Here is a 23,398-nt window from a genome sequence, read left to right on the forward strand (position 1 = left end):
TCATCATGGATATGTTTTCCTTCTAGGTTGAGTACTTAGCTGGATCTGAAGGTCACCTTCTCCCGCAGAACTATCTGAATGAACTGGACAGTGCTCTGATTCCTGTGATTCATGGTGGAATGTCAGATCCTACCAGTCTACCACTGAAAATTGAATTAATATTTTTCATTATAGAACATCTGTTTTGGTGATGCTAAATACAGGCAATATACTGATTTACTAGGTCTGAACACCAAAGTTATAATTCTACAAACACTAAAAATGTTGAAGTTTATAAATCTGTTACATTTTAATAGATTTTCAAACTTTTTTAGAACTGTCAAATCCTCTCTGGTTACTTCACCACAGAAAAATTGTAGTTTGTAATTTTTCCTAAAGTTCTGAAAGTTTACACTTAATACAGATCCAGAAGAGGACAGGTTTTGTTGTTACCTCTTTACACAGTCGTAGCATTTACTATATGTAGTGTAACTTCAAGCCATACTGTCTTCCCTCTTAACCTCAAATAAATGAGTTACTAAAATCGCTGTGGTTAGCTCTGATCTCTGCAGCATGTGCTTTCCACGTGCAAATGAGCTCAACGCTGAAGTAGAAGCTGGCACAAAACTGTTTTCTTGCAATTTGAGATTCAAACAGGAGATTTTTCATAGCTGACTGCAAATCTCATGTGTCAGTATGAAATGCAACTGCATGCCTTCTGACACTTGTTTATGGTCAGCATGAGGAAGAATTTTGTAGGTGTGTTTATGAAGACTTTGTAGTTGAAGCCTTTAATCTTAGGATATTGTGGTAGTGCTTCAGGAACATATACTCTAAATTATTTTTTTTACAGAATAACTCCTTTCTTGTATTTATAAGAACTTATCTAACTTAAATTGATGCTATTTTTATAAATACTGGTATTTTTTCTTTACTCTGTGCTCAGAAGTCCTGATACAATTTGACCTTTCAAGGATTAATAATAAACCAGATTACTGATGATGTAATCTACATTTAGCAATAAATCAGACAAGAATTCTGCAATATCTTTTCTGTTCCTGTCTACTGCTTTTGCCACCTCTGAGTAGCCACCTTTACTTTCAGGGAGAATTGATGTATTAAGTGTGAATTTTCATTAACAGGTTGATTTTTAGTATACCTGAGGTTCTTGTATATTATGTATTTTTGATATTGGGTCATTAAGATCTATTTATGTATTTGTGATGCATGTGATTTGTACGGAGGTTCAGCGAACCATAGTTGGGGTTTGGTAACTGTCACACAACTGTTGATCAAGAACAGAACCAAAACTAAATATTATATATATGCAAGATATATATTGTTTTCAGTAAAAATGCTGGTACAATTTTATAATGAGACTATTAAAAATATTGATGCCTTCTTTATGCTAATAGGGGATACTTCATGTTTTTGTATCAAAAACAATTTGTAACTTAACCTCATCTGCTCTGTGGTTACCTGTGCTGCAAAATACCAGTCCTAGAAGGGTTCAGGCTTCAGGATCCTCCCCTGGAGGAAACTGAGGCAGCATTTGAGCTGGTTAATGTAACTTCAGAGAAACTGCAGTTCTGGAGAAGCAGAAACAAAACATGTCCTGCTTAAAAAGAAGCAGCAGTGAGAGGCTGAACAGCTGCTCCCAGCTGTTGTCCCAGGTGTCTTACCCTGCATGGGAGAACCAGCAGCAGAGGTGACCACAGGAACAGGTGAATTTCCACTCACCTGCTACTAACATTAAGTCATGATCAATAAAGTTCGCTAAATATTTGACATATTAGTTTGGTTATTTATTTTTTAAAGAAAGACGACATTGCGGGGATGTGTGGTGACCTTGCAACCCTTAGAGGATTCTCCTCACAGCACCTTTCCTGCCACAGCCCTGGGCAGGAGTGTGTGCTGGGGGGAGGGAATCACGGAATCACAGAATGTCAGGGATTGGAAGGGACCTTGAAAGATCGTCCAGTCTAATTCCCCCACCGGAGCAGGAACACCCAGATGAGGTTACACAGGAAGGCGTCCAGGTGGGTTTTGAATGTCTCCAAAGAAGGAGACTCCACAGCCTCCGTGGGCAGCCTGTTCCAGTGTCTGTCACCCTCACTGGGAAGAAGTTTCTTTTCATATTTAAGTGGAATCTCCTGTGTTCCAGTTTGTACCCATTGCCCCTTGTCCTGTCATTGGTTGTCACCGAGAAGAGCCTGGCTCCATCCTCGTGACACCCACCCTTTATATATTTATAAACATTGATGAGGTCACCCCTCAGTCTCCTCCAAGCTAAAGAGCCCCAGCTCCCACAGCCTTTACTCACACGGGAGATGCTCCACTCCCTTCATCATCTTCTTTGCTCTGCGCTGGACTCTCTCCAGCAGTTCCCTGTCCTTCTGGAACTGAGGGGCCCGGAACTGGACACAATATTCCAGATGAGGTCTCACCAGGGCAGAGTAGAGGGGCAGGAGAACCTCTCTCGACCTACTAACCCCCCCCTTTCTAATCCACCCCAGGTACCATTGGCCTTCCTGGCCACAAGAGCCCAGTGCTGGCTCATGGTCATCCTGCTGCCCACCAGGACCCCCAGGTCCCTTTCCCCTACACTGCTCTCTAATAGGTCGTTCCCCAACTTATACTGGAACCTGGGGTTGTTCCTGCCCAGATGCAAGACTGCACTTGCCCTTGTTATATTTCATTAAATTTTTCCCCGCCCAACTCTCCAGCCTGTCCAGGTCTCGCTGGATGGCAGCACAGCCTCTGGCGTGTCAGCCACTCCTCCCAGCTTGGTGTCATCAGCAAACTTGCTGACAGTGCACGCTGCCGCCGGTTCTGCGTCCCCCTGGTTCTGCGTCCCCCTGGTTCTGCGTCCCCGCCAGCAGCCAGGGCCCCGCTGCCCTTCCCCGGTCCGGAGCGCGGCCGCAGCCCCGCGGGCCCGGCCCCGCAGCCGGCGGCGCTCAGCCCGCCCCGCAGCACCCCCCCCGCAGCGGCGGGCCGGGCCCGGGCGCGGCGATGGCGGCCGAGGCGCAAGGTGAGAGCTGCGCGGCGGGAACCGGCGCTCCCCGCGGTGGCGGGGCCCGGGGCCGCGGAGCTGAGGGGAGCTCTCCGTTGGCCTGGAGCGAGCCGGCGGTGGATCACTTCCTGAGATCGGGGCGCATCGGGGCCAGAGACGGGGCCGCCGTGAGGTGGTTCCACGCCGCCAACAGCAAGGCCCGGGCCCGGGAGGCTGCGAGAAGTAAGTGTGAGGCGCTGCCGGGCGGCCTGTCCCGGATTAACGGAGAAAGGGGTGGCTGGTGGTGCCGCCGGGCGCTCCCGCATCGTCCTCCGGGCGAGGCCCATCCCAGGGTGGCCGCTCGGCCCTGCGGTCCCGTGGGATGCGGTTTGCCCTTGTGCACTGGGCCCTTGTGGCCAGGAAGGCCAATGGTACCTGGGGTGGATTAGAAGGGGGTGGTTAGCAGGGCGAGAGAGGTTCTCCTTCCCCTCTACTCTGCCCTGGTGAGACCTCATCTGGAATATCGTGTCCAGTTCTGGGCCCCTCAGTTCAAGGACAGGGAACTGCTGGAGAGAGTCCAGCGCAGGGCAACAAAGATGATGAAGGGAGTGGAGCATCTCCCGTGTGAGGAAAGGCTGAGGGAGCTGGGGCTCTTTAGCTTGGAGGAGACTGAGGGGTGACCTCATTAATGTTTGTAAATATGTAAAGGGTGGGTGTCACGAGGATGGAGCCAGGCTCTTCTTGGTGACGACCAATGGTAAGACAAGGGGCAATGGGTATAAACTGGAACACAGGAGGTTCCACTTAAATATGAGAAGAAACTTCTTCTCAGTGAGGGTGACAGAGCCTGGAACAGGCTGCCCAGGGAGGCTGTGGAGTCTCCTTCTCTGCAGACATTCAAACCCGCCTGGACGCCTTCCTGTGTAACCTCATCTGGGTGTTCCTGCTCCGGCAGGGGGATTGGACTGGATGAGCTTTCGAGGTCCCTTCCAATCCCTGACGTTCTGTGATTCTGTTTGGAGGTGGCGTCATCCCAAAAGACGGTGTCATCACCCGTGTGCAGGTACCGGTTCACACACAGGGCCGGGCTGTTCACTTTTTTTGCATTTCAGCACAGAAACAGGCACTGAGTGATCTTTGGCAAAGCTGGCACACCGGGAAACAAACGTGTAATGCATTTATACATCTTCATTTGACCGCTCCTAATATTTACATATGCTTATGTCTACTTAAATCTATTGGTCTAAACTTTTCTCACCTTGGTTTAAAAGGTAAACATAAAATTTTCCACACATGCTTAGTGAGCAGGTGTCACAATATTCTGACATCGGGCCTGTGAGAAACTACAAGAGTTGACAACGTGGGAACCAGCGTTGTTGGAAAAATACAAGAAGGAAGGACTGTATACTGATTGATACATTAAGGCCAGAGGGATTGATACATATTGATACATCAAGGACAGGGGGGTAACTTGTGATAGATCAAAAAGCGCTTCTATGGTAGCAAGTTTGGTCAGAAGGCAAAAATGTATCGCTTATGTAATGCAACACTTCGCAAATCAGTAGTGCGTGAGCAAGCATCCTGGCAAGTATAAATGCAATCCTGAATTTGTAATAAATGTCTCTCATTGCACGTTATCGAGAGTCCATTCCTCATTTGCTAAGAGCAGGGGTCTTCTGGAAGTGGGTAGCTTTTGACAAGGAGTCATGTTTCTGTAATTAAAATGAGCTTATAATGAGCACAGCTCACCAAAGTTCACAATACACCACTAGTCCTTGCTAAATTTCGTGGTTTGTTACTATATGCATGTTCTTCAAGCTTTATCTCTGGGTTTTTCCTTCAAGTTCCTCTCATCAGTAACCAGTTCCTGTTCTGTTTGAATCCTATTCTTTGTTTTAGGGTCTGCATTGGCCTTCTGTAAAACTCCATGAAAACCAGGATTTTCCTGGTTTCACGCACTCAGGCTTATCTGGAGTGTTGTTCAGTTTATGTTTTTGCACAGGGGAACACAGAAGCTTCTGCTGCAGGTAAAACTGGTGTCCCAGGTGTGTAGTGCTGGGGTTGGACCACAGCTCCCTGTGACACCAGCCTGGGCAGCAGCCAACAAGTTCTCCCTGTTCTTCCCTGGTTGATGTTGTGGTAGGTCACCTTTCCTAGCGTGCAGACACTCCTCTTTGTGGACGTACTCTGGAAAACAGAAAATGGAAATGACCTGATTAAAAATCCTTCTCCTCCCTTTCCTTTCCCTTTCCCTTCCCCTTTCCCTTTCCCTCCCTTGCTCCCTCCAATATTTCTTGAATTTTACAGGACAGTTTTATTACTGCTTCCTCCTGTCCCATTTCGTTACAGACGATTAAAGGGTTTCAGGTTATTTGTAACCAGTTTATTTCAGTGAATCTTAATTTAATTTATGTGAATATTGGAAAAAATATGTAATTTATTTATGTAATTTTGTATGTAATTTCCTTCCTATTGACTGTATAATTATCATATTTTAAAATTGTTATTTCAGTCTGAGTAACGGTACGTATTAAATTCACTGCAAATCTGGTAGCACTGCCCAGGCTTTTGGGTGCCTCTCATTACAGAAACCTGATTTCAAGATCTTGCAGTGTTCCTAAAATTTTCACTAACTTGTCTTGTGTTTCAGCTGCCCTTTTGTTGCGGATGTTGCTGGCTGGCTGACTTTTTTTTTTTTTTTTAAAGATTTGGCTAAGATGAGTTGGCCAGATTTGAGAATGAGGCAAAGGGAATAGTCAGTCTCTGACAGTGTTAAAATCTGGTCACCTTTAGTGTAAAAGGCTGTCTGGAGCCTGGTAATAAGAGGAAAATATTTGAAATTTAGCATGAGTGGATTCACATTTTGGATACTTGTGTTGCTGTTCCTCTGAAAAAAAAAAAGTGATTGCTTGGCCAAATGTATCTACAAAAATCAGTTTTCACGTGCTTGTAGATTTCTGAGGAGTTTAGCGACTGAAGAACACAAATAAATGTGCCTCTTGCTTCACAGAGAGCAGCTCACAGTTCGTGATCATTGTGACGAGTAAATGTGCACAGGCCAGTGTAGAAAGACTTGCCTTGCAGTTGTGACTCTGAAGCAGACACTGGAATTATTGGATGTGCTTCTGTTAGAGCATTTATTTTTCAAATCCACAGGTGATGTTCATATGATAGAAGCAGATGTTCTTCTTCGTGGTGGCGAGGGAGGGAATGGAGAACCCATCATGGCTCACCCCCCTGAAAGAGACAGTGACAACACACTGCAGGAATGGCTAAAAGAGATTGTCAACACAGATAAAGGTGTTAAACTGGATTTTAAGAGGTATCTCAAGACAAAAAGATTTTTATATTCTTTGGGTTATGACTAATGAATAATTTTAGAGGCAGTCCTAACTATGGCGGTGGTAGACCAAACGTTTTCTTATTGTAAAATTTAGTGTAACGCATTCCTTCCTGAACAGAAAATGCAGTGAATCATAATCAGTAATCAGTATAACTAAATGCATGTCAAGAATAAAAGCTTTAAAAGTGTTTTGAACTACAAATAATTATTTTATATTAAATGAGTTTGTTACCAAGCTACTCTAGAGCTAAGTTTTCCCACTGGGGAAACTGAAGCGATAGCACCTGTCTGGGAAGCACCTGTGAGTTTTCTGCTTGCGCAAAGAAATTGGGAAAGACAATTTCTGATGGTGAAGTCAAAGAGTGGCTCCCAGGCTGGAAACGGGGCTGAGCCGCCAGGTCTCTCTGCCTGGCGGTGCACAGGGCCCTCCTGCCGGCATCCAGCTTCCCTGGGTCCTTCTCTGCCATGGAAGGGGAATGAAAGTGTCAAGGTTTTACAGGGAGTTTCTGAAAAGCTTGCTGAAAAGCCAACTCCTGTTCAGGTCTGCTGAAGTTCATAAAAATTTAGAAATGTCATCCCATACTAGCATGAATATCTTCATTTTCCCAGAGCTTTTTTTCCCCCCAAGGACAGGAATGCTATAGAGATGCAGAAAAATGCTGGATAGTTGTGAAAAGTGATTTGTATCTGTTGTTTTGTGTCATGCAATCACAGTTTTCCTGTCAAAGTTCATGAAAACACAAAAAATGTGGGCAGGCTAAATCCTTTTAGAAGGAATCTGTAAATGTCTGCCGCAGCAGAGAACTGAAAGGGCAAGAGAAGTAGACATTTGCTTTGATTTGTTTGTTGATGGTTGGGTTTATTTTGTTTGATTTTTTTTTTTTTGGTTGGCTGGGTTTTGTTTTGTTTGTGTGTTTCTTTGGGGTTTTTTTGTTCGTTTTGGTTGGTTGGTTTTGTTTGGTTTGGGTTTTTGTGTGTGTGGGGGGGGGTATTTTAATTATTGTTTAAATTAATTTAAAAATATCTGCCTCTTATTTTTCCACAAGGAATTTCCAGCCAAGTGCAGTGATTTTAAAAAGCTTTTAAAATTATGTTGCATTATAGAAGTCTAATTGCATAAAAGCATTTAAAAAATACAAGCACACAGTGCAGATATAGTCAAATGAGTGCTAAAATAATTTGATATTCTTTTGAGTAATATTTATTTGGATGCCATTGCTCAAGTTTTGAAGATTATTTTAACAGTGCTTAAAAATATGTATTTTGTACTTTTCTACTCTGTCAGCTTGATTGAGCACACAGTCCCATTTCCTGCTGGCTTTATCTACAGAAATGAATCTATTCTGCAAAAGGACTTCAGAGTCCCACTTTAGGAATGCCAGAATCATTCAATATGGAGTCAGCAATACTTCGAATTTTCCAAATGCTGTGCAATAAAAACAGTGCTATCTGTGGGGGGTTTTTTGTTGTTTGTTTCAAGAGATGCTGCTTTGGGCTTTTTTCTCTCTACATTATCTTGTACTTTGTAGTAAAAAGGAAGGCATTCCACTGTTTTTGACGTTTACTTGCGTATGGAAAATGCAAACTGTTCTGGGCTTGGGCAATGTGAGAAATACTTAAGTCAATAATGTTAACTCAAGCCATGACTCACTTTTCTCTAAGACAAGCTAATACTAACTGGAAGTGTTTAGTGGAATTCCTTCCAATATAAGCAGCTTTCTCAACAATACAACAGTTAAAATTACTTTTCACAGGAAATAACGGGGGCAGCTCTAGGTGGGATTTGGCTTTGGAGTTAACCTAATGTAACAGCTGGCTGCCATTCACATTTTTGGCTGCAAATCCTGACACGATTCACCTGCCCTCATCGTGAGCCAGGTTTGGGAATAACTTGGTACATAACGATCTCTACAAAACAGTGAGAATAGTTTTTTACCACTTTGTGTCCCTGCATTCACGGACTGCTGAACAGGGAATTGAACACGGAAATTTGACCCTGCAGAACAGCATGAAGAGTTTTCGGTTGGCTCAGCTCTTTATCAGGTCACTGCAAGGTTTTGAGGAAGAGAACAGAACTTATTCAGAACTTTTGACGACTTGCAGGAGGAAACATGGGTCCTTGCTAATTAGTAAGGAAATCACAATCCTGACCATAATGATGTTAAATTCCTGAAGGTTATATAGAAAGTTAATTAATTTGCTGTAAGAGAAAAAGTACATCTTTTATTGACATTCATTCCCTTTCCCCATTATACCACATTTCCTTTCCTTCCTTGATACTGCTGTTTCAAAAGTTTTGTTAGGATAGAGAAAAGTTATCTTTTGCCTTCTAGTTATGCTTTTTATTTGAGAGAACAGTGAGAATATGTGACTTAAGATATTTTGTTAAATGCTTACAAGAGATGCTGCATTGGTCCCTCTACTGACTATATCTCATACTTAATTATTAGCTGTAGGATGAATATCTGACGGGCAGACTTCACATACCGCCACCATGCCACACTTTTGAGCTGTGAGAGCAACCACGATCAGGGATAAAATTTTCAGATGGGTGCCTTTACAGTCTATAAGTTGCCTGAAAATGTTAAGGTTTGGGGTTTTTATTCTCCTAGTGTGGGTGCATTGTCTTGCACAATTGTGAAGCTAACTTTCTGTCTGTTAACTGGATCTGAAATATAGATAGAAGATTAACCACTTAAAGTGCTGTTAAGGTTGAGAGATATTCGTTTTACCCTTTGAACAGTGTATAAACTTCAGGGACGTGTAAATGGAATAAATATATTTAAATTCATGGTAGTATTTGTGACTTTCAGGTATCTTCAGCCCAGTGGTCTAGTCTAAGCCAAAGTGTTAGAGCCTGCAGTGGCTTCCTTTATTAAAATCCTTCCCAAGCGTTCAGTAATATCCAGTTCTTAACAGGTTACAGTCAGAAGATCCATGAGATAAGAGCCACGAAGCAGTTCGTGTTGGGCCGCAGGGATACAGGAGGCTTGCAGCACTTCACACCAGCGGTCATAGTCACCTGATGGTATCGTAGAAAAGTTCCTCAGCACTTGCTCTCTGGCTTACAGGGACAGTTTCATTAATGTATCAATCTATACATGTGCTGTGCATTGCCCATCCTGGGTCTGAGGGAGGTGTCTTGTCTCTCCGGTGTGTTTTGGGCACAGTCTAGAAGCCACCCGACCTTCCCTGGAGCTTCTTGAGCACGTGAAGCAGCATTTGAAGAGACCTGTTTGGATCAACGCAGACATCCTCCTGGGACCTAATGGAAGTAATGCTGTGGTGGATGCAAAAGGGTTCCTCGACACCGTCACTTCGTTTTTCCCAGATGTGACTTTATCGCTGGGATGGACAACTGGCTGGCACCCTGGCAAACACAACAAAGGTAAAGATTGAAAATTTGATTTTTAGACCGCAACGTCTGTTTTCTTCAAGTTCATTTAACAGTGGATTCGGAATAAGTTCTATGCCACCCCGTCAGTTTGAAAATAATAGTGAATGTAGGAAGAATGATTTTCTTCTTTGGAGTATGTTTTGTACTGTTTTGTAGCATTTAGGTCAATGTTTGAGTTGCAGCAGAACTGTATAAAACCCTGATATTTTAATCATTAAACAGTATTTTGTTCTTCAACTTATTCGCACATACTGAGGAATTTTGGGGGACAAATTGCTTACACTCTGTTCCAGGTCATCTGCTCCCTGAATCCTAACAGGATTGGTTTGGTAGTTGGAATTCTGGCACGTTTCCTGTAGCAAAATAAGTTAGCTGGAAGTTTAAAACCCTGCAAGTGTCCTTGTGCAGTAGAGACCTGAAATAAAATTCCAGGTCCACATTGCTTTTAACATTTCATTTCTGTTGAATAATTGAGTTCTTTCAGTAAAATTCCCAATTTATTGATGTTAGTAACATTTTTAAATCTCAGTTTTGAGAATCTAACTGTGGTTTCTTATTGTTAATCCCTAACTTGAATTTAGATCCTGAACATGTAGCTGTTATTTTGGGATCTTTTTCACAGGCTCCCTCTCATAATTCTCATAGCTGCTTTGTTAGCGTGTTTTACTCCAATGCACATACATTTGTGTGCAGTAGTGTAGTCCCCACCAGTGTTGCTTGTAACTACAACAGCAAAATTATACACCTTTCTAAATGGCTAATTCTTCAGTACCAAGATTTAATATTGTGTTAAGAGGATTTTGTTGCATGATATACAGTAATTTCATTAAACTGTAAGTTAAGTTGTAGTTTAAAGTAGTCTTTAAAAAGTAAAAAGTTTAAAAAGTAGTTTAAAGTATTTTCAGTGAAGTAAAAAGTTGCTGGAAATAATGTACTGGAAATACTGTACTGAGTCTTTTTTAATAAACATGACTTTATCTCCATTCTAAATTTCAGTTTATAGTAACGCTAATTGAGCATATGCTGTAAGACATGAGAAAAGCAGCGTATTTGACTGATTTCAGCAAGTTGCTAGGGTGTTTAAAGATTTGGTGCCATAAGTTTTCAGTCACAACATGTACTTGAGAAAAGAAATTAACTGTTGTTATTGAAGTTGAGGTTTTCATAGCCTGTAGAAATAAGAGAATATTAAATACTGTTTTAACTAGCTCCAATGCTTATAAACATTTCAACAGCAAGCACTTGAAGTGTTTTAGATTGCTTGATTTTAGCATTTTTTAAGTACATAACATTTCACATGCTTCATTTCTCTATAACTTAAAGACTTCTATTGCATTCATTCAATTTTTTTTCTATTTTTTTTCCAAATGTTTGTTTTTTAAGCACCACTGTCAAGTTAAAACTAGTCCATGTTGCAGTCAATGGCAACACTGCTTTTTAGAGAGAGAGCAAAGATATAATTTCCTGGACATTAGAAAATGTCACATTCTATAGCTATATGTAAAATAACACTGCAATAAACAGAAGTAAAGATTTTCAAAATAAGTTCATTTTTCCATATTAGTATTACTTTTCTTCTCTGGGACAATGACATTTTTTTTAATAGTGATTTAGCAATTTCACTTTAGAGCTTTGTCACTTTCACAAAACCAGTGTTTGCTATTGTATTATCTTGCAGCCTAACCATTCTAGAATTTATTGTCTCTTTATAGAGATCATATTTGTGAAGAATTCATTTTAATCAGTGGTCTTTATCGTAGGCTATGATTGGGTAATGGTGAAGGAAATGACTCAGATATGCAATACCCTTTCCCAGCCTGTAACTTTCCCTGTTAGAGCGGCATTGGTACGACAGTCAATGTCTGAGCTGTGTTGGTTAACGCAACAGTCGGATAGGTAAGTTTGGGGCCTTTATTTTTAGTTGTCTTTATTGCAAAGGTACATAATTGTTTGTATTAAATATAGAACAGTTGTTTGTACCTACTTATCCCAATTACATTGACAGTATTTTTTCTTCTAGATTATCCCTTCAGCTGTTTATTTCCTTCAGTTCTTGCATTGTGTTGTCACACAGAAGTGGTCACTATCCATTTCTTTAAAATAATAAAATTCCAAAAGCGTCTTTTAAAATTACTTACTAAAGGTGGGGGATCTTGTGTAGGTTTGTAATCCAGTCACACTATAAACATTTCTTAAGACTAGTGTAGTTAAATAGACCAAGTAGTTGGATGTTGCAATTTGGAATTAATTAAGTTTAAATACTTACATTTTACAGATACTTTTTATTGGATTCAGCATTTATATTTTCTGTAATAAAGTGACATAAAAACGTTAATGGTGACTTTTAGGTTGGAAATTAATGAGCATGCTACAAAGCTGATTTTGCTTAAGTACTTGAAATACTTTCAGTGGTTTCCAAACACTTAGTATTTATTTCTAAAAATAGTTCTTACAGACGCATAACAATTTCATAGAAAAAAACTATTTACATATAATAGAATAAAACCGGCTTTGTACGTATTATCTTTAACTCATGTTTATCACCTGCTCTGCCCACCTACACTTTATTAGTTGTTCCTTAAGCATCAGCCATCAAATAGGTCCTTACTGGACCCAAGCATTATTCCCACTGAAATACTAGGATTTTCTCTTTTACCTCAGCATAAAAATCCTGTTTTTTCTTAGTGGCATGATTAGAAGACACACATTCCTGAGCCAGTTTTGCTGACATACGACTAGATTCTGAAGATTGTGGAGCAGAATGCTTTTAGCTTTAAATGATACTTCAAAGTTATTCGGGGTTTTTTTAGAGTTGTAATAAAGTCTGTGCAATTAATGAGAAAAGTGTATGTGATAATGTACAGAAGATATATTCAATTAAACAGATGGCATCATTACATATCATGTATTAGGTGACAAAACAGTGTGAAAATCACCCATAAGTGACATTGCCTCATATTTTCTGTTATAATGCTATGCTTGTAACTGTGTGTTACTTTGTCAAACTTTAAATGCTCAGCCTGGTAGATGTCTTTGCTGGATATCTGCCTAAGAGTTTTTATTTTAGTCCATGCTAGGTTTGGCAGAACAGTTCACACAAGGATCAGGCTACAGAAAAATTGTTCTGGGTGGTGAAGGAATGTCCATCTTCAAAGTTTGGGGAATTTCTAGCAAGTTTAAGCTTTAGGAGCAAGAACTGGAACCAGATTGTGTGACTTACCTCTGTAATGAGGAAAAAAGAATGTGTCAAAGGAGTAGACCTCTGCAAATTTTAGTTTTTGTGTGTCAAATGGAGGTTTATTTAAAGACTATCAGGCATATTCTTCAGCTGGTCTGCCTGTACCAAGCATTCTGTGCAAACCAGGATGTGTTTGATCATGCCAGTTTCTGGGGTAGCATTTTGATCCAGAAATTGCTTTTCCCAGTAACTTGAAGTTCCTGTGGTAACAACAGGGTTGGAGGGGCTCTCAGTGCTGTTGACTGTGGCACAGATCCAGGGTGGTGACTTGCCTGGGTGTAGAGGGGTGAGGAACACAGGGACATATCAAACTGTTAATTCTGATGGTTCATAAGCTCTGGTTGCTTACTTTTGAAACCTAAACATTAAGTTTTTGGTATTTAATTACATTCCTAAAATTGAGATACAATAGTCCTGAATATTTTCAGGAGCCTACTAGTGCAGTGTCTTTCTGTCTTACGTGCTTTATCTTAAGATAATAACATATTCTTTTTTCCTCTTTTTATTCTTTTGTTTGTTTCCTTTTTTTTTTTTTTTTTTTTTAAATACAGATACAGCCTCACTGTTTGGACAGGAAAAGAAGATGTGTATTCTGTGGAAGATTTACTTTACATCCGAGAAAACTTTGATAAAAGTAGGGTTTATTATGACATCTTGGAGCCACAAAATTCTGAATTCAAAAAGGCCATAGGAATAGAATAGCAAATACAAAGCAGGCAATTTCTGGCCTTATAATACTTTGCCTTTTTAAGTGTGAAGACTTCTTGTCCAGGGAAATACATTTTCCTTCCCAAAAGAATCTTATAGAGCACAACTGTGGTTTCTGTATAACACTTTATTGAAAGGCTTCCCAAATAGAAATTTTAGTGCTGCCTTTAAGAGCATTACCTTACTTACTTATCATATGCATGTTACTTACCATATGCATGTTCCTCTCATTCACCCAGTGGTGTGTAGTAAACGCTGCTCACATTACCTAAATATTCTAGTACTTCTTCCCTGCAAGCATATAAAAGGGAAGATGGCCCCAGTGGACAGTCGAGGACCAAGTAATTTGCTGCTAACTGCTTTTCTCTAAGCCAGTCTGTGGGACACTCAGTCACTACCAAAACCTGTTTTCGCATTTTACAGGGGAGGAAAAGAGTCAAGATTGTGTTAAGTACAAAACTATGCAGTTACCAAAGGGGTTATTTTGTAGCTCATCTGGAAAGACTCTATTTTTAATGCTATTGCAATTGGATAACGTTTTCACTCTTAGTCAACAGATTCTGTTTGCTGGATGTGAAGAGTGGGGTCTATGATGCTACACATCCCAGAGAGAAAGGTTATTTTTACCAAATAAAACTAATCAGGTTCTCTGCAATGCAGTTATTGTGCATTCCACGTCGTGTCTTGACTCTGTGCTTTCTGAGTCATCAGCAACATAGTCCAAGAACTGCTGAACTGGAGTTGTCCCTGCACCACAGGAGGTGCTGGGGCAAACAGAACACCCAAAATGAAGAGTGATCTTGTCCTGTACATAAAGCACAAAGATGGATTACCATGAGGTACACATCAGAGACAGCATCAAAAGAGCTGTAGTGCTTTACAAAATAGAGAACTGCTGGTGGTTCTTTCAAGAGTTTTAAACTAAAGTATAAGAGGAGTTACCTAAAATGTTGCGCTGCCATCTTTCTGAAAGCCAGAGGCTCTAAGAATGAAGTAGCTGCACAGTGATTAGTGCCTTCAGCAAAGATTGTACGTTTCTGTGAAAGTACGGTTATTTGCTACATTCTCCTGGATTGTGCATGTTTTTAACTCTCAGAATACGATTTCAAAAATTTTCAAAAGTTGAAGTTGCCTTCTAAAAATTCTGAAATCATTGCAACCATGTTGCACCTTCTACAGAAGGTGTCCAACCTGATTTCATTTCAAGCATTTTTTTGCTCTCTTGCTTCTGCATCACTTAAAATGAATACAGATACTGAAATCTGTGCAGATTGAGATAGAAGTTGTGTATTGTCATATTTTGCCAAACACTACAATTTTTTTTCACGATGACATAGGAGATTTTGATTTCTAAATGAAATCTGACCCTGTGAAGAGACATTATCCTGTCATCTTCTTGCCCTCCTTTCCCTATTCCTCTCACATGAATTAATTCTTTAAACTTTGGCGTTTTACACAACACTGAACAGCCTGTTAGAACTATAGAGTTAATTACAGCATTTTCTGGTTCTTACAGCTTTTTTTTATAGTATTAGTACAACTGTGATAGAAAAGTTAGTTATATTTATTAATCCTAAATCATGAAATATGGTGATTTCATGCAGTCAGTAAAATTCAAGATTCCTGGTTGTTACCTAAGCTCCTTTGCCAGGTTTATCTAATAATTGTTTTACATTATTGAGGGGTAGAGCTTTCATCATTTTTGTTAAGATATACTTTCAAGAATAAGATATACTTGGGTAAAATTAGGAAATATTTTTCCAAATGAGGAAGAAAACCATCTAGTTATACTTGGAATAGTTAAGCAGAGTACTTAATTTACACAGTCAGTCAGCATGAATGGTGATAACCACCAGAAGGTGAAGTTTGGCAGTGTGACCTTTTAATGAATGGTGAGAAATATTTTAAAATTCACTGTGACAACATGGTCTGATTTGAACCAATCCAACCTCTCAGTTCTTTATGGCATCTGTTTTCTTTGAGCTTTGAGTGCACACCTTACTATATATGGGAGGAGGGTGGATTAACTGTTTCCTAACATCATAACTATGGAAAATAGTTTAAATACTTCAAAGATGCTTTTCTAAGCCAGACCATGTTCACTACCACAGGTTCAGGAGCTGTTGTCTGAACAGACCTCATCTCGCGGTGTCTGTTTGGGGTCATGCCGCTTCCACCCAACTCCCCTTCTGGGAGAAGAGGGTACAAGACTGACCAAAGCTCCAATTAAGCCAGAGTTACAGACATTGCTTTGAATCTATAGCACATACAATAAATCAGTAGGAAACAGTATAGTTCAGAGGTTTTTATATTTTGGGATATACCATTGAACAAGAAGCACTTAGGGGAATTCAACCAGCTTTTGCAATCAACATAGCTGTGTGAGGCAAAATGAACTGGGTGGGCAGGTGTCAAAATAACAATATTTACTTTTGAGGGATATAAAGGAAATACCATGAGGACACATTGCTGTAGCCATGTTCATTTATTGAATGAAAATGCCATTAAAGAACATTGGGGGTTTTGTATTATTCTTATGAAACGCTTTATTAGTTCTAGGCTTAGTGAAGATTTCAAGATATTGCCAGTCATTCAGAAGCAGCAATACTTTCCAGCCATACATTTACTTCTAAAAGATTTAAAGACAAGAGTATCTTCTTGTCCTTTTGTTTTGCAATTCAAATAGATGTTTAGGACTGGGAGGGACTCTGAGATCTGTTTCAGCTTCTTCTTTCAGGCAGTTACATTTATTGACTTGTGAGATTTTGTCTTTCAGTTGGTTGGGCCTTCTTGTGGTCGTACTGACAAACTTTTCTGTTATTTAGAAACCTTTTTCCCACTTCTCAATTCACACCTGGAGTATTAGGATTTCTTAAAACTGGTTAAACTCTTAAGTGAAAAACCTTATCAGAAATTGTCAGAAGTATTTTTAAGGGTACAGGCATCATGAAAGATATATCACTGAATAATATATGTGGATACGAATAAACAGGGATATTCAGATAAAATAAAAAGAAGACCTGATCTGGATTACCAGAAAAATTAATTAAGGTAATGAAACATGTAAAACTAGATAAAACAAAATGCTGGAAACTAATTCAATGAAGCATTCTTGGAGTGAAAGAAGGGTTTGACTATATGGCAAATTTGATTATTCTGTATGGATTGTCCTATATATCTGAGTTTCTGAATGTATTCTTTTTTACCCATGGATCTTAGTTTCCTGTGATGATATTTATGTCAGTCTGGTCTGACTTTCACGTAAATAAATTAATTTGAATTTGTTTTGCTGTTTTCATGCCAGTCTTCATACAAACGCTCTCCTTCTGAAATAAGATGTGTAACTGTGAGGCTGACAATAAAGTAATAAATGTGATAAACGTAAGATGAAAGCCACTCATTTGTTCTGTTGGAAACAGGGATCTGTGGCAGTTCTGTGTTACTGTAGCTGTTGCTTTTTTTTTTTTTTTTTAAACCTTCTGTCAGTGATCTGTTCCTTGTACTTAAAACTTTGTTTAGGAGCTATAAATTCTGCTGCCTCTTTCTGGAATAATTTTCTCTATTAGTGTTTCTTCATGTCTGCTGATACCTTTCAGATGTGGTTTGAGACTTAATAGCCCTCGTTACATGAAAACCTCATTGACTTTAATGGAGTTAGGTATTGTTCAGGATGTCCAAGTGAGTTAACTGATTAATAAAACATTTCTAATTTACTGCAAGTGTAGCTCAAGCTTTGTATTTTTCTTTGAATTTGATTGACCGTTCTAAATAGATAAAGTAACATGTTGCAGAAGAGAACTGACTTCATTAGTCCTGCACAACTACTCAATAATATCCTGCAGTAACGTGGAAGTTTACTGATGAAAGAAAAGCAGAAGCTGATATTTCTGAGGTTTGTACTGTTTAAATGCACCCAGGGACGCATTTTTCAAAAGCAGTTCTTCCCCATCTTTATTGTTTATTTGAAGAATTATTCAGCTTTGGCCTCCTCTGACTGAAAAAACAACAAAAAAACACCCCCACACACCGTCTTTTTTTGTCAGCAATGTTTGTGCAGCCACCCCTGGAATCTCAATTTGAACCTTCTGAGTTACCTCGTGCAGAATTGGGTTTACATCAACCTCTGCCTCCGCAGCCCGCCATCAGGAATTTGTTATTGGTGATAAGACAGAGTTATTGAATTGCACAGAAAGTCTTTATAACTCATTTAATAATTTGGTGATGAAATGGCACTGTCCTTCAAGAAAAAAAATGTGGAAATCACTGTGTTGGGGAAATGAAAGTGGGCTGGTTTTGGTTTTGTTTGTTTGTAAAGGATAGAGAACGCCTGTTATGAATTGCATCTTACATAACATTCAAGAATCGTGAGATTTTCCATGGATTCAATGTTCTTCTAAAATGCTTTTTACTTGATTTAAAATTTCTTTCAATTTTCTGAGTATTTCTTTTAATAAGGGTAAAAGTACTAATATAAGAAAATGTATTAGGAAGTGTTTGGACAATTTTTTAAAGAAACACTTTTCAATAAGCTTTATATTGATTAGAAACCTTTTCTTACCACAAAATTATCTAGTTTCTTGACATTTTGATTGAAAACCAATTTTTTGTTGTGTTTTGAAGCTCACAAACATTTATTCTTCAGTTGTACCATTTTTTGTTGTGAGAATACCTGTTCCCCTACGCAGTGTGATTCCCTGATGCGCAGGCTTATCTTCTGTGTATTAACTTGTTATATTTGCTGTCAGTTTTACCTATAAATCTTGTGCTATGTGCAAAAGTGAGAGTGTTCTGTTATCCTTTAGTTCTTTGCCTCTCTTCCAGGGCTTTGATCGATGAGTTTTGGCACATGTCTTTGCAGTGAAGCAAGATGTTACCACCTTCCTCTACCTGCTATTACATCTGATACGCCTTTTTACTGCAAATTACTGTAATTGTTATTACCCTTTTAGCAGCATCGTTGATGAAAATACTCATTCCACACTCCGGATTGCACTGGAGTGTTAAGGTCAGTGTTCCCATATACAGTAGCAGTAACTTTGGGCAGATTGGTACAATAAGCAGCTAAAGATAACATCTCAGGCTTATTCATTAAAACTCATAAAGAAGAAGCAGTTTGTATTGTGCTTCCAGTAAAATTCAAAGTGTTGTACTCTTACCGTCTTCTGAATTTTGAACATCTAAATTTTTTTTGTCAATTGTATGTTGGTTTTTTTAATACCCATATACTTTGGTTTGTTTCTCTTGAATTTTTCAGTGACCTTCCTGTCATAGCTGTTGCTTTCACTGCCTAATTGTGATTCCTCTCATTGCTGTAGCAGAAAAAAATTGATTATGCACATTCATAATCTGAGTAGGGTCTGTCCAAGCAGAATTAAAATGTTTTTAAAAGGTGTTCTCATTATTGTGTTTTTAAAATGTCTTTACAGGTCATGTTTGTATTTTGAAAAGAACTAGCTTTTGAGAGAGAAGGCTGTAACTCATGCCGTCCCTGGCAGCTCATTAAAGTGTTCAAAATTACTAGCTGATGCCTTCAGGGAAAAAATACCGAAATTAATTACAGTTCATCAGCATGCATCTGCATCTGGATTTCAGAAATTTGGGAATAAATGGGACTGTATACAATTCTTAAAAAAAAAGTCTTCACTGTTTCTTGAGATCTCAGCATGTTTTTTAAATGGCTGAACGGAAATTCACTTATTTTCCAGCCTCTGAATTAACATTAGATCTGTGGTGTGGTGCTGGCACAGGGGATCCCGTCTTTATGGTTAAATTTAAAACGGTGGTTTTGAGTTCATGTTGGCAACTCTGAATCCTTGATTGTTGAATTGTTGATACCTTGGCTTCCTGAGTCCCAGTTTAGTCCCAGTTTAGCCGAGCAGTATGGCTGAGGCAAGCCTGTCTTTGAGCTGGAGGTCGGTCGAGACCTCCAGGGATTCCTTTCAGCTTAGATTTATTTTTTATTATTTAATGTCACATTTCAGCTGCTACCTTGTACATACCATCGCAGAGGCTTAATATAGATGCAAAAGGAGTTTTACGTAATTCTTCTGTAATTCCTATAGTTTGGTTATTACAAATTACTTTCATCTTTGTCGAGCTTTAACAGATAGTTGCAAGGAATTTGTTTAAGTAAAGAATTTGTACGAAGTAACTGTCCTATCGCCAAAGTGCCCCGGTTCTTTTTGAAATCCTTGGGTTCTGTTGCCCATTCTTGACCAGTAAAAAGAAGCCAAAATGCTGAAGCCAAGAACATTCCTATGAGGTCTGCGCTTGCTTTCACCCAGCTACAGGCATTGTTGGCCAAGGAGACTCCTGATCGGATAACCAGTGTCGTTCTTTGAAGAAATGGAATTTTGCATGTATATGTACATATATAATGTGTGTATATATATATATAGTCAAGTAAGGTTAACTTGTGTAAAGGAGTATAAGACCTATTGTCTTTTAAGAAGGATTAGCAGCTGGTATTTTATCAGAACAATTAGTCATAAAAATTGGAATTTTATTCCTTTCAGTCTGAAAAAAAAAAAAGAGTTTTCTTAAGGTGTATCCTTAGCAAACCTGATGCCCTTGAAGGTACTTCAGTGCCAGTAATACTATAAGGTGAAAATGTGTGGCTGGGAAATATTGGGAAATATTTTACAACAGGAAAGTGTCTCTCTAACTAATTTTAAAAACCAAACAAACTTGTCCCTTTTATGAATACAGTGTGGATGTTTTTAGCAAGATGGTTATTTGTGACTATTATTAGCCTTTCTGTAATAACCCATGCTCTTGTTACATGAACCAAATAGTCACCTAATGGAATAAGAGTTTACTCATGTAAGGATCTCTTTATTTATAAATGCCTGATTTTAGCTGGAAAATAATTAGTTGCACTGCTTAACAGATACAGAAAGATGAAGGTCTTATTAAGAATTGAAAAGAAAAAAAAAAAGGAACTTAATGTCTCTTTTAATTCACTATTTTTCTTCTGTAGCTGCATTAAATTATGGAAATATTCTTTTGGAAGTGATGCATAATTGTAGAAAAAAAAAACAAAAACAAAAATCAAAACGAAGCAATTCCTAGTGCTTTTCTCCTTAAAGCAAAAACACATAAAGTGCAGGGAAGGATATTTGGAAAACTACTTTGAACAACATGCCTTAAACACAACCTTGAAAACTGCTTTTTTTATAGCATTCTTGTGTAGTCACTTATTGTTCTTAAATTTGTTAAACCAAACTATGAAGCCTTTTAGGTGATCACTGGTCTTTGCAATGCCAACACTATTTATCTAGAAATTGCTTTCACTATGGTTTCACAGCATTTTGCAGAGAAAATGACAACCAAAAATTAAAATGTTTTTCACATATCCGAACTTACCACATACATTTGAAATCAATAACCACACAGGTCATGTGTTTTACTGAAAGAAGTAACTTGCATTATCAGCCATACTTACAAAAATGTCATTTCCATTTTATATAGCTTAAATGTTCAAGGATTTTATGCCATCAGTTTCAGAAACTCCTCAGTGTAAGCTGTGAGAACTGGTCCAGATGGTCCTCTCTGGGTGGGAGGCCACAGCGCTTGAAAGAAAACCAGCAAGGAAAAAGTTCCAGCTTGTGGTGTTTTCTTTATCAAGATACATGACAAACACCTGGCAGGTGTTTCATTGTTTGTAAACTGTAATGTTTTGGTGGGGGAAATTAACATTAGAAATTCAGGTCTTGCTTCCCGTTCTTTGCTTGTAAGACATTATGGATGACTGGAAAATGACGAGGATTAAGACTTCAAAGATGGTAGAAGTGCATTTATCTCCGCCGAAGTGGAGCCAACAGAAGAGCCTCTCTCACACAATACTTAATACAAAGTTAGCTATGTTGGGTTAATCTAATTAACTGTTCAATTTTCCTGTGTAGAGGCAGCCTGAGAAACACTTACAAGCGAGTACCTTTGGCAGTGACTCAGCGTCTCCTCAGTGGTGATTAAAGGATGTCTATTAAAGATGTCTATTTCCGTATTCCCTCGACGGGGGAAAAAATAAGTTTTATTTGTGCATCATAACATCAAGAGAACAAAATGGAACTGTTCTTCCTTTGAAGGTTGCTTGTAACAATAAACATGTTAACCTTTCACATTGTTTCTGCATCAAAATTAAGCACAAAATACTGGCAACAGTACAGAAGAATGTCACTTCTCAAGACATTTGCCATTTTCCTCCATTGAGCATTTTGTAAAAAATTACCCTTTCAGTTGAGGGAGCAGTAATCCCTTGTGTGTAGTTAATTTTAAAATCAATACAACAGAGATCAGGCTTTATACCTTCAGCAAAGATACCAGTTAGAACACCTCATTTCCTACTTCATTTTTTCTAAAAAAAGAATTTGCGTCTTTTAAAGATGTATTTTTAACTTCAAATATTTAACTTCCTTATGCAATGAATGGATGAGAAAATTGCCATTTCCATTTATAATATCATAAAACCATTTGAAAAGTATATTGTACCCAGTTAATAATTTAATGTTGACATATGCTACATACAATTTTTTTGCCTTAAAAAGGTTTCTATGTAATCCTTGTTTCTACCTGGTATATATAGATGCTGATGCAGTAACACCTCCTGAAGTAAGAGGCAGAACTGAAACATAACCAAATACTCCTTCACCATGTTAATAGCTCTTAAAATGTAGGTAACTTCACTTTTGGAGCTTTCTCATTTTTGGATGCTTAATGTTCAAACTCAGATGTTGGTTGGTTGTTGGGTTTGTTTGTTTTGGTTTTTGTTTGGGTTTGTTTTGTTTTATTTTTAACACGGTGAACACTTATTTGTGTATGTGCTGAAGATAGGGTTTGTCAGCCAATCCAGAAATGACCAAGAGTCTTTCAGTGGCTGAATCTATCTCTATCTCTATCTCTATCTCTATCTCTAATTTTAAAAAAAAAAAAAAAAAAGTGACTGGTACCGATTGGTCTTGAGGGTTAAAAGACAAAACCAGTGTGGCAATCGTATCTGAGTAAGTGAAACATGATGGCATCATGCAGGTCACTGTGGACCTTCTGAGCTGCCGCATCCCAAGTTAGCAGATCTGTGATGCAAGGAGAGCAAAAGACACCATGGCTTTCAACGTCGTATTTGGTGGGGAAAAATTAATTTTTACAACTGCAATAGAGATTTGCATCTTTCTTTATTGTTTTACCTTTCTTTATTTTATTACCTTCGAGACCTTGGCCAGAGGATCGATGGTAAGGTCATCTGCCTTCTAGCAGCCGTCACTAGAGATGGGAGAGATTTTCGTTGCAAAACTGATTTCAAGATTTAAATCTGTTGTTTCAGATCAGCACTTGGTGTACAACTCTGTCGTGTAGGGATGTAAACCACATTCCTTTACTTTCCCGAAGTCAAATGTTCCCTTCTTCACGATATGCGTATTATGAACTTTCGGATATTTTTATATTTCTACATAAAAAGGTATTTACATAGACTGTATATAATCCACTTGAAGTTGTCTTATACTAAGGGAAAAGCTAAATAACATTACAGTTATTTGTTAGGTGATGGCAGACTGGGTGAATCTTGACTAAAGGTGCAAGAAGGCAGATAGTACCCTGTGTATTTTCAGAAAAAAGCTACCTCAGTATAAAGAAATTCACATTATACAGACACAATTTCAATATAATTAATTTCTGTGAATTATGACAAAAGAGAACACTTTCAATACTTCTCAGTCTTCAGAAGGAGAGTTATAAAATGCTAAA

At 38.8% G+C, this 23,398-nt stretch overlaps 2 protein-coding genes across 3 annotated transcripts in view; both read left to right on the forward strand.

The window, feature by feature from the left end:
* Nucleotides 1-1,752, forward strand: part of ZFYVE16 (zinc finger FYVE-type containing 16) — a 28,499-nt gene extending 26,747 nt beyond the window's left edge. For both annotated transcript variants that reach the window (XM_065656572.1, XM_065656571.1), the window contains exon 18: nt 27-1,752. In XM_065656572.1, the coding sequence (XP_065512644.1) occupies nt 27-191 (165 nt within the window). In that variant the 3' untranslated portion in view covers nt 192-1,752. The remainder of the gene's footprint in view (nt 1-26) is intronic.
* Nucleotides 1,753-2,945: 1,193 nt separating this feature from the next.
* Nucleotides 2,946-17,412, forward strand: FAM151B (family with sequence similarity 151 member B). The gene is made up of 5 exons (XM_065657527.1): nt 2,946-3,214; nt 6,128-6,293; nt 9,485-9,702; nt 11,472-11,607; nt 13,501-17,412. The coding sequence occupies exons 1-5, from the start codon at nt 2,992-2,994 to the stop codon at nt 13,649-13,651; spliced, it is 894 nt and encodes a 297-aa protein (XP_065513599.1). The 5' UTR covers nt 2,946-2,991; the 3' UTR covers nt 13,652-17,412.
* The last annotated feature ends 5,986 nt before the right edge of the window (nt 17,413-23,398 follow it).

This window comes from Caloenas nicobarica, chromosome Z (genome assembly GCF_036013445.1).
Source record: "Caloenas nicobarica isolate bCalNic1 chromosome Z, bCalNic1.hap1, whole genome shotgun sequence".
NCBI lineage: Eukaryota > Metazoa > Chordata > Aves > Columbiformes > Columbidae > Caloenas > Caloenas nicobarica.